The following is a 16932-nucleotide window of genomic DNA, read 5'->3' as shown; positions in this document are numbered from 1 at the left end:
GTGTGTGTGTTTCGCTAAGGTTTTCTGTATTTTTGTTTCATGGAATATATATGGAAATGCAGAATTACTGGGAGCTAGGCTTTCCTGAAGCAGTAATTAAGAGAGCTCGGCTTGTAATTTTTATAAAAGTATGACAGCCACAGAACTTTTACTCCCATAATCTCCTTTGTGAGTAAGCCACTAATTATTGAGTGCTGCACACAATGTAGCTTTCAGTATCTTGGTTATACTAATCTATACATGTTTCATTTTCATTTGAAAGCTTAATTTATCACAACAATAGTCAGACATAGTGCAAAGTGCCAACATCTAAACTGCATCAAAGTAGGAGAACAATTTATGAAGAGAATGAAGAACACTACTTTTGTATCACATAAAAGTTATGCATTTATTAGTGAAATATTGCTTTGACTTTTCATGCTAGTATGTATTTCTCTGTTAATGTTTATTGAAGCTTTAGATCCAGTTTAAGATCCAAGTTTAGGGTGATTTTTCCTACTGTTTCAAAATTTGAACATTTGTGCCATGCCTTTCCAGCTACTTCGGTTTACTCTCTATTTTCAGATTAATGGCATGCAGCTGTATATCAGAGATGTTGTCACTGATATTGATGCTGTTCTAAAAATAATTGGCAAAATAGGAAATCTAAGAAATATGACTCATGAAGAAAAAAAAAATCTGGAGAAAAAAAAACTAAAAACACAAACAGGGGTTCTATGAAGCTTAATGAGCCATTGTTCTAGATGTATTGAAACTAACAAGGGATTCTGGCAGGTGTCATTCAGACACACACACTCTCATATATATATTTACACTGCAAGTCAAAAGATTGGAAGGAAGAAATGATGACAGCTGAAAAACTGGGGAATAACGCAGAATTGTGTTTTTATTCTCAACTGGATTTCATATATATATTCCTGTCTTCAAATACATGACTGATTCTTGTTTTAAAATGCACTATTGACACTGTTCACTAAGTCAACTCAAGAAGATGCTCAATTAGGGAGGGTATCTGTTTTGCCTGATGAAGTGATGATGCATGCAGGGGATCCATCTATATATGTATAATCACCTGAAAGCATTTTATAATTTTACACCATGCTTTACATACAATAAAAAAAACTAACATTGCCTTAAATGACTTCACTATATATGTATTTAATTAAGCTGTTTTATTACCCCTTTAAACTGTTTGATCTTTGGTAATATAATCAACTCCTGTATAAAGAGTGAAAGCAGTGGAGTGAAAAGAGCTGAGATTTACTGTGTCCTTGCAGATCTGACCACAGTTTAACCGTATTACCTATACCTTAATATGTTCTTACATCCTTAGACAGGCATAAGCTTCTATTGTACCTTAAGGTCACTTCCATTTAGACGCATTCTGTTTATCCGTCTTCCGTTAGGTCTGCTTGAGTCAATCCAGTATATAAACTCCTTCCTGTAGTCGAAGTCTACTGCGATAACATTATTTAGTCCCTGTAATAAAAAAGCCCAATATTACAGGTTTACCTCCCTCTACACACACATTATTTTGCATCTTTAAGTCTATTATTGTTGATAATTTTGGAGCCACATCATAATCATTAATTATCCTTACACACTGGGTTGTGCCTAAAGCATTGCAAAAGTCTAGAGACTGTACTACTGAACTCAGTCCATCCTACAGACAAAGTGCTAGCCTGTCTTGGAGAGAAACCTTTTACAGAAATCCGATTCATGACACCTCTGTCAGCCAGCAGAGAAAAATATATATAGAAATGTATGTGATGTCATATTCTGTAGTTAGCACCTCCTTGTGGCATAATCTGTGAACTCTGGGAATGCATTATGGGTCATAGATTTGCTTTTGAGGATTTAGAAGCAAGTGAATGCACTTCAGACAGATGTTAAAATGTCCTTTGGGTTTTCACTGTTGAACAAGTACAATGTACAGTTGCACCCTGCTTTTGAACAGGTCTGGGAATGGGCAATGAAGCATGGCGTATTTCTTTGTTGAAAAAACAGAACATTAGACCTGCTGGCATTATGTGGATTGTCCTTAATCAGTTTTTAGTGAGTTACAGTTGTGACAAGTCAAACGATTTTTGTGTTCTGTTTAATTTGAGAAGTACATTACTCCCCCAATTTATAAACAGAACAGCAACTTCAGCATATAGCATTTTTGTATTTTCTTCTTTTTTTTTAAAGATAGCACAATCTTTTTAATCCACAAAGAAGACAGATGTTACCTTACTGTTTTGTCACACATACTATAGTACTTCCATACCTTCATCCTAAGACAGAACAAGGCACTTGGTTTATGTTTTTACACAAAAATTAAGAATTAAACAATTCCACAGTGGATAATAAATCATACACATATCCAGGTATATGCATGATTTCAAGATCTCTTTGCAGGTTCTATGAATATGAAGAGAACCAATGTCAGATCTCACCAGTTTAGACTGGTTCAAGTACTATTCAGAAATCAACTGACAATCAGAATGTTCTTAAGTATTGCTTTTCAATTAAATAAGAATCAGAATGTAAAATATGCCTAGAGGAATATTTCATAGGTGCTTTTTTTATGTTTCACAGGGGGCCTTTTCTGTAACTGGAAGAATTAATTAATGTGATCAACCTACAAGGCTAGATTTGCCCCTGAATGAGAAATTGAAAGCAGGACCAAGCTGATTGCTTGTTGTAAAAGTCATGACTTTCAAACAAACTTTCTGTCTTCTTTTTTAGTTGTTTTACTTTTTTCTGCCTTGGCCACTTAGTGGGACTGCCATGTCTATGTTGTGATGTTGTGATGTTTTTGATATACTTGAGGTAAGGCGAGGTAATATTTTTTCTATTTTCAGACATATTGATGATTTTTTTTATTACTCCGTGATGTACAGCATGTCAAAAATAGTGTGCTTGTACAGGACAGACAAGCACCAAAAATAAATAAATAAGCCCACATTCTCATTACAGTTCAGTTTCTCTGTAAAAAAAAAAAAAAAATCAGAATCTATCAACCTGTTCTCAAAGTGTGCACATACATACATGGCCAGTTCACGTGTCAAATACACATGAAAACTAACCCATTGTCAGTAGAAAATACAGGTTAGGAAATTTTATGTGGAGTCCATCAAGTGTGTCAGCAATTTCAGCTAAGTGTGAAGCTAGAGTTCATTACAATGGGATTACATGACAGAGCAACAATCAACAAAGCTCTCAGGGAAGTGACACACAATGGATGCGTGTCAGGGAGGCACAATGCATTGTTAAGTCATACTGTCATAAAAACATACACAAAACCAATGTATAATTAGAGGTGACAATGTAAAAAAATTATGAATGTAGAAGACAGATGTCCAGCTGAAAAATATGAATTACAGGCAGAGGCCAAAGTGAAATCAAGTGTATCTTAAGGGATTCAATCTTTCAGATGAAATCCTCATCAAGTCTTTGTTGTTAACAAGTAACAGAGATAAGCAGGATATTTTATTTATGCTAGACCATGAACAAATATTCCAGCTGTCACAGCTGAACCGATACAACATAAGAAAGCTCCGAGTTCACAGAAGACAATTTCAGTTTTTTTTTTTCTAAATCTATCAAATACATAACAAACAAAAACTTTCACTAGTAATTCTAAATGTTTGCATTGGGTGAGTGGTCCATGGGGCTAAAAAGTTTGAGAAACACTTTTACAAAAATAAAACTGTTTCTCAAACGTATTAAAGTGGAGACTATATATCTTGTAGAACAATGTATTGTCTCTGTACACAGGCCTCATTTCCTTGACTAAACACCATCTTGCTTCACTTCTTGCCCCTTGTCTATCGCCCTCTGTCTTTTGACCTCTGCCTGCTTAAAGCGGTAACAGTCCAATCCACAATTATACACTAAAAATAATATTTAATTCAGAAGTTGTGTTTTTTGTGCTCTGAAATTACATTTTTATTTACCTGTTTCAGAAGCGTGTAATTGGATCCATCAACACTTATTTTCCTTATTTCATGATGGTCAGCAAGTATTATGAAGGGCTCCTCACCTGGCCAAAAAAATAAAAAAAATATTATAATGAAAAGTATAATCAGATTTTCAAATCAACTGACCTTTCAGCCATGCTCAGCCATGTAAGTATAATGTTTTTATAACCGGGTGACCTGCCAATTGTCAAAAAAAGTGCTTCACAGATTATGTAATCTGACAAATTATTGGTGCTTGTAAATTTAGTGCTCATGAAAGGTGGTGGACAATGACACTGGAACTGTGCCAACAGGTGCCACAAGAACGTTCTCACAGACACCTCAAGCAATATATTCCTAGCCCTTTCTATAATAAAACTAATTAACTGTGCAAAGCTATTATATTGTAGATGTTTTATCTATATATATGTTTTAATATTGAAGAAGTACTAAGCTTTGACCAACAGATTGTTTTGTTTTGAGAATCTCAATTTAAAACCAGGTTTCCTAAACTAATATCAAAACTAATTAGCCTGTGATGCCAGCTAATCCCGAAAAAATATCAGCAGAAAATAGTGAATGACAACATAAAAAACAAAAGCAGGAAACACCTGTGGCAAAACTACAAATATACATTATAATACCTGAGAGAGACTTGCAGCTATTTGGATTACTAGCTGGGGCTTCATATCCTTCTGCACACAAACACTTGTATGATCCATACATATTGATGCACTGCTGGCTGCAGGGGAAGCCAGATGAACATTCATCAATGTCAACGCATGTTTTCCCATCATCTTTCAGTCGGAATCCCGGCCAACATTTACACTAAATAAATAAATAAATAAATAGGATGCATTATTTATTTATTTTTTGACTCATAATAAAAGCATTATTCACAATTTTGATCAATTGGGATGCTGACATCTAAAAGGTAAAGTTAATCCACCTTTTATGTTCACTGAATTTATGCTCATTCCAATTATTTGATGTTAGTCCACACACACGTTTGCACTAGTAAATGCATCAAAGTAAGTAACTGAGATCAGGATTCTTCAACCTGTTGTTCTTACAATCTATCTCAAGACAGAAAATGATTACTACCAGAAAGAAAAATCAATTGAAAAGGCAATCCATTCTGTAAAGATTTTGAGGGTGGACCAGCATGTGGGGTAGAAATAGTTCAGTTTTCTCTGTATTTTCTACTGTTTCTGAATTAAGAGAAATACAAACGACAGCTTGGTATATTCCCCTAGAAAAAGTGATGTATGCAATCGAAATACAATCGCTTCCTTTCCAAAATGACTGCATTTCTTTAAAAAAGTATCAACTGCATCAAACTTGTTTCTTGCTTTTTATGTGTTTCTGTGATAAATGTAATGGAAAAACCAAAATAATAGTCCACTGAATTCTGACAGACCCTTTGCTGCTCACTTTTAGTGCAGGATGAGTACAAAAGCTTTGCATATCAAAACATGAATAACAAAATGTTAATACAATCTAATTAAATATTATTTGACATTTCACAAAATTAAACTGTCATGCAGTAACAATGTCATGAAATAAAAGTGACAAAGACTGAATTTTAAAATTTTAGAAGGTAGGAATCACGTGAACATCAATGTGATTCTTTTTAGGGGGGGTTGATATGTGGTTCACGTATCAGTGTAAAGAAGCACAAAAGAAGCAATACAGGAAGCTGCAAAACAGTAGAAATAGTCTCTGTTGATATCAAGCAACTAGTATAACTGCATGCGGAGCAAGAACAAAAAATAATGCAAATACCTGTTTGTGGTAAATTGTGAATTCAAATGCTAGTATTGATTTCCAAACACCATTGTTTAAATAGCTTGCATTGCCACATCTCTGATTACAAAAGACTTTTCCATGTGTTTTAAGCTGTCAATTTTAAATGCTGATGAGCTGATTTTATTTAAAAATGTAATTGTTGGCTTGGAAAGGCTTTAATTTATGATTTTATTCAAAAATGTTCTCCATTTGAAAAAGTGAAACTCATTACGGAGAATGTGCCGACGGCACAAAGACCAACTAAGAGTGGCTAAGGCTGTACTAACTTTTAATTAATTTTAGCAAAAAACTAAATAAAAAACGCTGTATTTAAATTCATCAGTTTGTCTGACATCCTACAAAGATTATACATTAAAAAAATAGCAAAATACATCAGTGGTAACTACCAGTATAATAAACAACATAGAAAATAGCAGATAAGCTGAAGGGGCAAAGCATAATAGCTGCTTTTTCTACTGTATTCTCGATCTGTTATTGTTTATTTAGAGATTGTTCTGTTATAAACCTAATTTATACATTGCTGGCTTTGGACCCTTTTCGAGGTATAGTAGGAGCAGAGTATTTCTGAATGAAACCAGCCTAGGTTCTTGTGCGCATCGTTTCCTGGGCTACCATTTGCCAGTAATGTCCAAAATTGATCATTGCATCTATTTCATACAGTTGACTACACGTTCAGCTGAAAGCAAACATGCAGAACGTGGAGGAAGTGTGGCCAGTGTCTTCTGAAAAGTAAAATACATAACAAATTGCCTCAGCACCTAGCCATTAATAATATATGAAACATATCTATATATCATTGTTACAAACCTTGTATCCAACTGGAAGATCTTGACATTCCTGTGTACAGCCGCTGATTCGTCTGTTTATGCATTCATTCACATTGCAGTTTCTTTCATCTGAACCATCACCACAATCATCCTTTTTGTCACAAAGAATTCCAACAGGAATGCACCGACCATTAGCACACATGAAAAATGATCCGTTGCACAAGCTTTCTGAAAAATCAAAAGAGAACAGGATGTGTTATCAGATACACCATTAAAGGGGACTTCTACCGTAATGTGAACTTTATTTATAGATCTTAGGAATAACAATATACCATATGTACGTGTCACTGTAAAAAAAGTCAAACAGATAATGGGAAAAAAAAACAGTATCTTAACCCATTTTTAAGTTATTTTCTTAACAAAAATATATAATATAGGGAAGTCAGTTATGAATTTGAATGAACTGACAATTAAAACTGTTGTAAATATAGGTGACAAATAAAATTATAGTTAGATTAAACCCCCCAAACAGAACATACAAATCTGAAGCACTTTTCTACGGGAGTTTGGATACCTGGATTGGAAGACACAGGTATACAAATAAATGTTGCATTCTGTATTTGTCCAATGGCCAATGCAAGCAATATCCAATATCAGTTCTTTAGTAAACAATAGGGATGGAACAACAGTATATGGTTATGCAACAACATATGTACACCTATTTGGCATTCAGAACTCCATTCTTTCAATACTTCTTATTTATACAAGAAAAGTCTTGCCTGCAGCAGAACACTTTGGGTTTAGTGGCAGTTCATCCGAATTGTCAGGACAGTCAGAATATCCGTCACATTCCCACTGTGCATTTAACAGACACCGTCCATCTGCACAGCGGAATTCTCCAGGGCCGCACGGACGGAAAACTAAAGAGAATGTACGACAATTAGAGGTGTGCAAGTAAAAAGTGCCCCTATGTGTATAAAAATCACCAGTCAGTACAGAGAAAAGGGGCTGTAACAAAGACATCACCAAAACAAATGGGATTTTACAGTTGCATATAACAAAACTGTCATTGGGGAGGCTGCTGCAAAGATGCACAAAAAAAAAGGTGAAATCTGTTTGTTTTTCATTCAGTGCAGGCTGCCAAAAGCAATTTGTGGACCTCCATTTAGAGAATCACAGTGATAAAGAAACAAAAATCACATAAGCCTGAATTTACAGCCGTGCAGTTGAAGGACTTATTGAATAGTATTCTTATTTTCTGACTGATGACTTAAGGTAGATGTCTGATATATTAATCTCTAAAATATATTTGGTTTGGAATCACTTGTTTTTTTGATTACCATTTATTTTCTTCTGTAGCACAAATCACGTGGGAATTTTAAAATACAAGAGGAAATACAGTAATAGATCAAATAAAATAGAGGAAATACATTACTAGTTAAGTTAATACAGTGTTTTAACCTTTCCATTACTGTTTGTTGTTGTTTGCCTTTTCTATTAAAGTGAGTACCTTATATTATGATGGACTTTTTGGAAAACAATTTAAAAACTTATTTACATAACTTTGAAAAGTGTATTGAAAAAATATGACACATTCTAAGGGACTAAATAAAAAAAAGTTTAATCTTAAAATATCATATTTAATTGTCTACCATAACTAATTTTACCCTACTCCTACATGCATATAATTGCCACATTAATCACTCATACTTCCACAGACCTGAATAGGTTAAAGTAAAGGCACTGTTATTAAAATCATTATTAGTAGTACATTCATTTACAGATGATATGAATCAAAAGTACTTGCCACACTCTACGGACTCATCAGATCCATCCCCACAGTCATTATCATGGTCACATAAAAACTGCTTGGGGACGCAAGCATTGTTTTGACACAAAAAAGTATTTTCATCACAAGTGTTGTTTGGCGCTGTGTGGGAAAAAATAATATTTTATCAATGTCAAAAACATGGCAATGTTTTAAAAACAGCCCAAACATATAATTTTGAATAGATGATGCATACATCTGCATTTTCTGGCCAACTTTTTGTCACACACACACACATAACATGATGTCTTATTTTAATCAAATTAAATCTGAATGAACCATTCAAAATACAAACACCAAATAGTCTACACATGGTTGGTTATTTTTCCCTTGATGCTAATTTGCCCAAATCGCATTAAAAAGTGGTACATAAATGTCCATGTGCATGTGGTCCCTATGGAATTGTGTTTTATTCAATTTTATATTTTTAGAAATGCTTTTTATTTCGAACAGTTCATATGTACAGTAAACGCCATACACATGTTACAGTTTCATAATTCATTGTAGTCCCACTTTCAAAGCAACAGCAATGACGTTTGCATTTTTTTCAGTTTGTGAAAGAACAATTAAAAACAGAGTGATTGATATTAAAGCATTCTCTATTCTCTAGAATAACTATATATTGTATATGCACACTTGTAATTCTAAGAAAAAAAGTTAAAAACGTTTTTTCACGTGTCTCCCAAATCCAAAAAAACAGGGGTCTCATAGAAACTGGAGACTATTAGACATCTTGGGATCATTCTGTTGGATCACCAAAGATTTGTACATTTTGAGCACTGATTGATTCTAAGCGCAAACAAAAACAAGAAACACATGATTATGGAGATTCTCCCAAATTCAGAGTTAGCTCTTCTTCGTGTTCAGTTTTGGTTGAAGGTAATTTTTCCACTTCAGTTTTTTTTAACTGCCAAAACCAAACCATCCTGTCTGAGAGAAAATAATCCTTTCATCTTGAAAACCATCTAATTTAATTGTGAGTGCAAAGGTGTTGAAAGATTCAGCAAACCCCAGATTACTAGAGGAATGCCACGCTTCAATGATCCACCAAACTACACTGATGAAGGATGGAAAATTCCCTGTGACAGTGGAAGATTTTCATCCCAACTTAAGCCCCAGATGGATTATAGATCACCCTGATTTTCTCTTTGAAGAATTTACACTAACTTATATCGGGATAACTGAAACATGTACTGCCACTCAAAACAATAGATTTTTCTACATTCACCAAAGGATGCAGATATTTTGATTCAACAGTAGTGTAAGGCATATTAACTGTGCCAATAAATCAGACTGTTCAGCATGACGAAACTGACAATTTAGTTAAAACTAGTGTTATTGAAATTCAGGATAACTTTCCAGTAAGGGAAAGTCAATGGAATGACAATTTCAAGCTTGCATTTGAATTGTTTGCTTGTGACCCACAGTATAGCAGGTTAGGGTACAAGTAAGGTAAGGGTTTTAGAGTACGGGTTAGGTTAGGTTAGGTTAGGTTTGGGTTAGGTTTCAGGAGAAGGTTTGTAGGTGTATTGGGGCTCATTGTGTCCATGAGCTCGTTTCTGTGACGTAAGCCCTCTGTGAAATCAGGACAGTGTATAAACTCCCACGCTGGGAGTCTGGCAGGTCTTAATTCGGCACATCCTCGTGACATTTGAAAAAATTGAAAATTTGCGTTCATCATTTTTTAAAATCACGGTCACTGCTTTATCTCATTTACTCCATGATATACAGGGCTGGCTGGTCCATTGTGCAAGAGTCCATCTCCAAGTTTATTACCCTTCCATAATTAAGGTTGCGTTATGTATGTCACGCTTTCTGAAGTCAACTAACCAATCAAACCAATCATATATGGAGCAGTTCTGTCCTAACAGAGTTGGTTTCCAAAACCTTGCTTCACTGATTGGGTCATGTACTTCTGCTTGAAGGCGGTACTAAGCAGAATGACAGGTTAGAATTATTTTAAATAAATAAAAATGAGAAATAAATACTGAAGTAGGTATCGGCTGCAAGATCTTCATTGGGAAACTATAAAATATACCGATCAAGTACAGTGAGAATGTTGTGAACACCATTCAATCCATTCATAATCACCAAACGGACCCCATGTGTGGCTTATGGAGGTCCAAACCACACCATTTGAGTGGGCTGATTGGTCTTGATTTTGTCCCATCATGAATGCACTGATGACAGCCAGATTGGGTCCACTGTTCCAAGTGGCAAGCCCGGCTTTTCAAAACTAAAGCTGATAAAGAACTCCCTTTACTCCACAATGACTGAGCAAGGACTGGATGGACTGGAGACAATCTATTGAGCATGAAATGGCTCTACAGCTGGACTTAAAGGAGAGTGTACGTGCCTTTGAGGGGAGAAAACCCAGGTGGGTCAACTTCCTTAATGGTACGAATATACTGTCGCTTTCTTGCTGTCTGGTGAATGCTTTGGGGGGAGTTTGGTCTGTGCAAATTATAATGATGTTTACACAGATATAGAGCTTAAGTGTCAGAGAAGTGATTGCTTTGTTTAGCCTCCAGGGTCAATGGCTGTACTGCTGCATTTTTGGAATGGTGTGTCACGGCTTCTAAGGAAACGCCGGGAGGGGTGGCAAATTGTACAAAGCGCAAAAATGACCAGTGCCGTGGCTGGCTGTGTACCGTATAGTGAGAGATCATACAGTCAGATTCTGAAACCCCAAAGACCCGACAACCAATGTATCCCTACGTTTTTCAGGGTTAGGGATACATTGTTAGGGTTTGGATTTTATCATTACATTTGGGGTGAAGCTTATGTTGGGATAGGGTTATGTTATGTTAGGGTTTAAGGGTTAGTGTTTGGACTATGGCTCAGTAGAATGAACTGATATTTTACGGGCATTGACAGTTTTTGTGGGTGATTATGAAGCATCATTGGGCCAAACAGCTGTCTTGTCAAGTGTTAAAAATGTCTTGAGAGATTGAATGCTTCCCTTTTGTTACATATGGGTGAGAAAGCATTTTACTGAGTATTGAACAGCTCAATGGAAAGTACAATTCTGAAGTTCAGCGTTTCCCATCTTTTGCCATTTGTTTGAAATGCTATAGGGATTAAGTTGGAGGTACTGTAGGAAAAAAAAGTCATTTGTTTTCAAAAGCAATATTGAACGTCTTCCATTAACTTATGAAATTTTGGTTTTCTTCAGCTGTATGGAACAACTGAATCTGCCCTGGAAACAAGATTGCTTCAAGGCTTTTTCATGCTCTTGACTCTGATTGGTTGCTTTTTTAATGTTGTCAGTATTTTAGCAATATACAGTCTTGTGTTCAAACATGCTAATATTTTAATTTAAAACAATTATAATTATTTAATATTTCCCTTTCAGTTTCCACTTATAAAAGCTTTTACAATAATACTGTTCAAGTATGTTGCTCACTTTCCATTCTACCTCATTAGCAGCCATTTTTCATGGATGGAACCAATGAATTTGAAATAGCAAATGTATTAAAAAAAGTTTACATTAATTTAAATATTAAATATCAATGTCTAAGATAATGCATTAGTACATTAGAATAATATCCCCTTATACTATGTTATGCAAACTTTATACATTCTAATATTTTTTTGTAAAAGTTCACAAACATACATTTAACAATTTTCCCAACAGGCATAAATATTCCAATCTGTATGTTGTTCTATGTCAGTGTGGAAGAGAAATAAGAGGCAGTTACCACAGCCAGCTGCGGACAGTTCATCGCTGCCATTGGGGCAGTCTCTTTCCCCATCACACAGCCAGCGTCTCGGCACACAGGCATGCGATCCAGGGCAATGGAACATGCCAGGAGCACAGGTCACAGAACCTGGTAATGGTTTATTAAGCATGTCAGCATCAACCATGAAAGAGCTTCTTGCATGTAATCAATTCTCTGTAAGCAATGAGTGGATTGAGATTTATATGTTAATGTCTCACATCTAAATCTCGTGCCTTGCCATATCTTCTTTCAAAAACAGGGACAATGATCTACATACACACAAACTATTAATTTTGGTCAGCTGTACTGCACTGTATCTTCTTTACAGAAAGCTTATATATATTAAGAACATTTCTTCTATAATAAATGCTTTATTTTAAATTTGGACACTGTATCCATTACATTTATAAATGCTTATTCTTTAAGTATTATTTGCATAACATATCAAATAAATCTAATAAATGGAAAAAGTACCACAAAACTCGTCGCTTTCATCCAAACCATCACCGCAATCGTCCTCCCCATCACACAGCCACTGCTTAGCAATACATTTGTTTTTTGAGCAGGCAAATTGATTCCACAAACAGGATGAATCTGAAAAACAAACAATACGATTCAAATATAAATCACCATCATGAATACATTGATTGTAAGAAAAATAGGGTGAAATAAGAAAGAGGTCCGTTTCATTTAATCACAACCTTCCCAACCTTCTCTAGTGCCTGTGCTCCAGACAATCCAAGGTGCTTAACATTTATTTCCAAACTAGTTTTACTCAGAAAAAAAAAAATACTAAGCTTTTCATTACTTGACATTCAGCATAACAAACAGAGGAGAGGCAGAGCAATCACTGGAGGAGAAGGGAAGCCATATTCTCAAGAGTATTAATTTATGGACTCTGATCAACTATGGCTTACTATATAAATGTAAAATAATACTTTTCCATTTCAATTTTTGTTATTTTATTGACATTGTTATTATGCAAATATATTATTATATTATTATTATTATGTAAATAAGGTACAAGAGATAAATTATGCAACTGACTATTAAAAAATTAAAATAATACTGACTTATTGAAAATATGTTTTGTGCAGTTATGTTGCTAGCCCAAGGGCAATGGGAACAGATTCATTGTACAGCTGATGAACAGATATATAAATATAGAATCATATCTAGAGATATGGCTACCAGAATAAAAAAAATATTTTTTATAAAATGTAGAGGGCAGAAGAGTGAGGTACCAACATTTTTAATATTAAAGTAATCTATTGTATTAGTAGGCAATACATCAGCAGGAGAATCACTTATATGCATTTTTGTTGTTGTGAAAACAAATTTTTGATGCAATTTTCAAGGAAAAAATTTATTGAATGATTTAAAAAGCATTTTCTACTGAAAACATATATTTCCATATCATACTAATTAAACATGTTTTGTGGTAAAATTAAGCTCTGAAATATCCTGTCCAAGTATATGAAATGTTAGACTTTAGATTTAATATGGTAAAAGAGAACAGGTGAATCACATAATCAGCTTTGACATTTTCTTTAGGTTATCTGAGAGTGTATGACATTTCATAGAAAAATCCTCTTACAATTTTTATTCGTTGCCAGTTATTTCCCAATAACAAGAGTCCATTTTATATGATAATTAACTTGGGGGTATGGGAAGCTCTATACAATGTTGTCCTTTAAAAAAGAGAAAATGATTGGCTTTTGAAAAAACTAATAAAATTGGATGATCCTACTTGAAATAGTGAATACATTCTATTCTAACTTTGAAAGGCCACAATCATTATCCTTTCTAGTTTACTATTGTTACAATACTACTAAAAGGGTATTCTACGTTTTCTAATGCAGTCACTTACGTTCAAAGTTAAATACATAAATATTGAAATAAATCTGTAAGCGCAATATGCCATTTCTTAACAATGTTATGGGTACTAAAGGAGTAATTTATATGTGTGTGTGTATATATAGCTTTCATTCTTAGATGTATATATATTAACAATTCACTGTCTATACAAGAGATTTGATCCGAATGGCTAAACAGGCAAAATATCTGTGTACACAACATTCTGTCTCCCTCTTCTGTTGGTGTGAGTAAAGAATTTCCAAAAATCTAATTTCTTATGATAAAATGTTCTTCCAATAGTGTTCAGACATGGATATACAGAAGGTGTATATGTGTGTTGAGAGGGGGAGAGAGAGAGAGAGGATATATTCTGGTGAATGGAATATGTTTAAAATATGGGCTTTTGCTTTGCTTTGTTCTTTTGGCATTGTTTTGTTTTGCGACCTTTAAATGAGAGATCTACCCTGGTATTTTGAATGTTTGCATTTGAATTGTGAATTGTTTGCCAACAATGTACATGGTTAACTGTCATTGTGTGCATGCTGATCAGTTTCAATGAAACACATAAGCAGGCCTGACCAATTGCAGATAATAACTAATTTTCTTTCCAACACTGAGAAATAGGTTTGTAGTACAGAACTCTTGAATAGGTAAACATTAAGATGAAATACATTAAAGCACTACGTTATACACACCTGTGTTAAATCACACCTAACATGCTGAACGTCTATAAGGGATATATATTAAGACAAATTAACTGCGGCCAATAAGACTATGAATGTTAACTAAATGTCTAAGTTCTAAGGATGGCAGGAATAGTCAAACACACATGATATCACAAGTGTTGATGTTTGTATTGTTGTTTGTTTGTTTGTTTTGTTTATTTATTTGCATTTTAACAACAATATCTGTAGAAAATTCTCCCATTCAACATACTGTTTAATTCAAAGTTGGCCTTTGCAAAAGCCTTGTGTTATCAACATCAGTGTCAAAGAACAGATTGCTTCATGATGCTTTAGTGGTGTTTTTCAAGCTCCACAACACATCTGAGCAGTGAGTTATTGTCAAAGGAAGGCAGTGAACTGGGCAGAAACGTCCATCCATGAAAGCCCCAATTTAATTTAACTCTCTGCAACATTGTTTTTTCCTGGTAGTGCAACAGTGATCCTGCCACTTGGACTGATTTTACTGTTTATGCCATCTAAATAGAGATATATTCATTCTTTCTTTAATCTTCGGTGTCTGTACAGTGTTTGATGTAAGCACAGGTGTAGACAAAGAAAGCCACTAAATTCAACATAAGAGCAAATCATTGTAACTGCAAACGGAGGACACAATTAAAATGTATCGTATTTCTTTAAATATATATATATATATATATGTATATATATATATATATTTGAAGAGGAATTATTAAAAAAATAATAATAATAAAGGTAATTGTGTATTCGTGACAAGATTGTTTGAAAGTGCTAACATTTCACAGATACACCTTAACCTAGATCTGAAAACACAACTGTAACATTGCAGAGTAACAAAAAATCTAAATAAATACATATTAAAAAATGGAGAACACAGACATAATTATCTTAACATTGATTCATTATGTTTACCATATTTTAAATGACTGCATATGAGTGCATGATGAGTGCATATCTTGAATACAAAACTACACATAACAGTGTTTGCTATAAGCTGGACCAGATATCTATGTTTATATGTTTACAGATCTGCCCCTCTAGTCAAGTTTCTTTCTACACACCACAATTTAGACAAAATTATAAAATAATTATTCATGAGAAAATACAATTAAAATGATATTAAAAACATACCACACTGGTATTCATCTGCACCATCTTCACAATCCTTTTGTCCATCACACAGCCAGACACTAGAGATGCAATTTCCACTGGGGCAAGCAAAATAGCCATCTTCACATTTGTGCCCTAAGTAAACTATAGTAAGATACAGAACACATCAGATTAATTAATTCACAATACGAATATAATACAGAAATACTAATTGTAATAGTGACAGTTTCATTGTGTTAACCACACAGAACAGATATAGATTGAATACAGATATGAATGAACCTGCTTGCCTTTGGCAAATCATGCCACACAGCTTCCCAGCCTTAACCTGATACAATATAACTCAGCTACAAGGCCATTCTTAAACCGATGTAAAACATTTCAAATGATCCCCAAGCCCAATTACCATCATCAAAAATGACTCAGACAGGCAATATTCTTCCACACAGCATTCTCCGCCTGAACATTATAACTGTAGTTCAAAATTGGTAGCATTTTTATGCTATACATTCAAACCAGGCTCAACTGTCTCAAAGATGAAAATGTATTTGGTACAAACTATACTTATACTGATGTTCAACCCTTTAATGCTCTTCCAGTAAAAAAATCATACTGTGTTCAGCTCTTTATTACCAATCATTATGCCAGTTGTATTAGTATAAAAGTTGCAAGCTAAAGATGGATAGGGATGGTAGTTTGCTATTAGAAAGTTGGTTACTGTTTTTACGTCTCTGTAGTCTGTCTCCACTTCCACCCTCAGATTTAGATTAAATAACAACCACTGTGATTTGCTTGCAGTTGCTTTCTCACCCATTTTTGGAAGACACACTAGCCTCCTCCCTGTTCAAAGCTCCTGTATTTTAGATTTAATAATTCAGCCGGAAGTATTAATCGCAACTTTTCACGTTAGTGGCATGTGGATATTTTAGATTGCCAAGCCAGTCAATTTGACCATTTCCGGTTTATAAAATTAGGTTTTACAAAAGCATTTTAATTTGCGACGCAGTGACGAAGACACATTACAGTCTACCTTAAACCTCCAAAACCAGTCAAATTGATCAACATGTTTAATGCTTTTCTGTTATGTTCTCTGTAACGTTAATCAGCACACCAGCATTTTTTTTTAATTATATATAGGGTACTGTTGTTTATTATAACAGTTGTTGTTATTACTGCAACATTTGTGATTAGATT

The 16932-nt window shown here is 34.4% G+C and overlaps 1 protein-coding gene across 1 annotated transcript in view; it reads right to left on the bottom strand.

The window, feature by feature from the left end:
- Positions 1 to 16932, bottom strand: part of lrp1bb (low density lipoprotein receptor-related protein 1Bb) — a 316016-nt gene that overhangs the window by 73125 nt on the left and 225959 nt on the right. The window contains exons 50-58 of the mRNA XM_066688514.1: positions 15760 to 15882; positions 12545 to 12664; positions 12050 to 12178; positions 8328 to 8450; positions 7300 to 7440; positions 6561 to 6748; positions 4589 to 4772; positions 3942 to 4027; positions 1357 to 1479 (exon numbers count right to left, since the gene is read on the bottom strand). Coding sequence (XP_066544611.1) covers positions 1357 to 1479; positions 3942 to 4027; positions 4589 to 4772; positions 6561 to 6748; positions 7300 to 7440; positions 8328 to 8450; positions 12050 to 12178; positions 12545 to 12664; positions 15760 to 15882 — 1217 coding nt within the window. The remainder of the gene's footprint in view (positions 1 to 1356; positions 1480 to 3941; positions 4028 to 4588; positions 4773 to 6560; positions 6749 to 7299; positions 7441 to 8327; positions 8451 to 12049; positions 12179 to 12544; positions 12665 to 15759; positions 15883 to 16932) is intronic.

This window comes from Amia ocellicauda, chromosome 16 (assembly GCF_036373705.1).
Source record: "Amia ocellicauda isolate fAmiCal2 chromosome 16, fAmiCal2.hap1, whole genome shotgun sequence".
In the NCBI taxonomy this organism is placed as follows: domain Eukaryota; kingdom Metazoa; phylum Chordata; class Actinopteri; order Amiiformes; family Amiidae; genus Amia; species Amia ocellicauda.
Note: the sequence above shows the minus strand (reverse complement) of the source record. Positions and strands in the feature narration are given on the sequence as shown.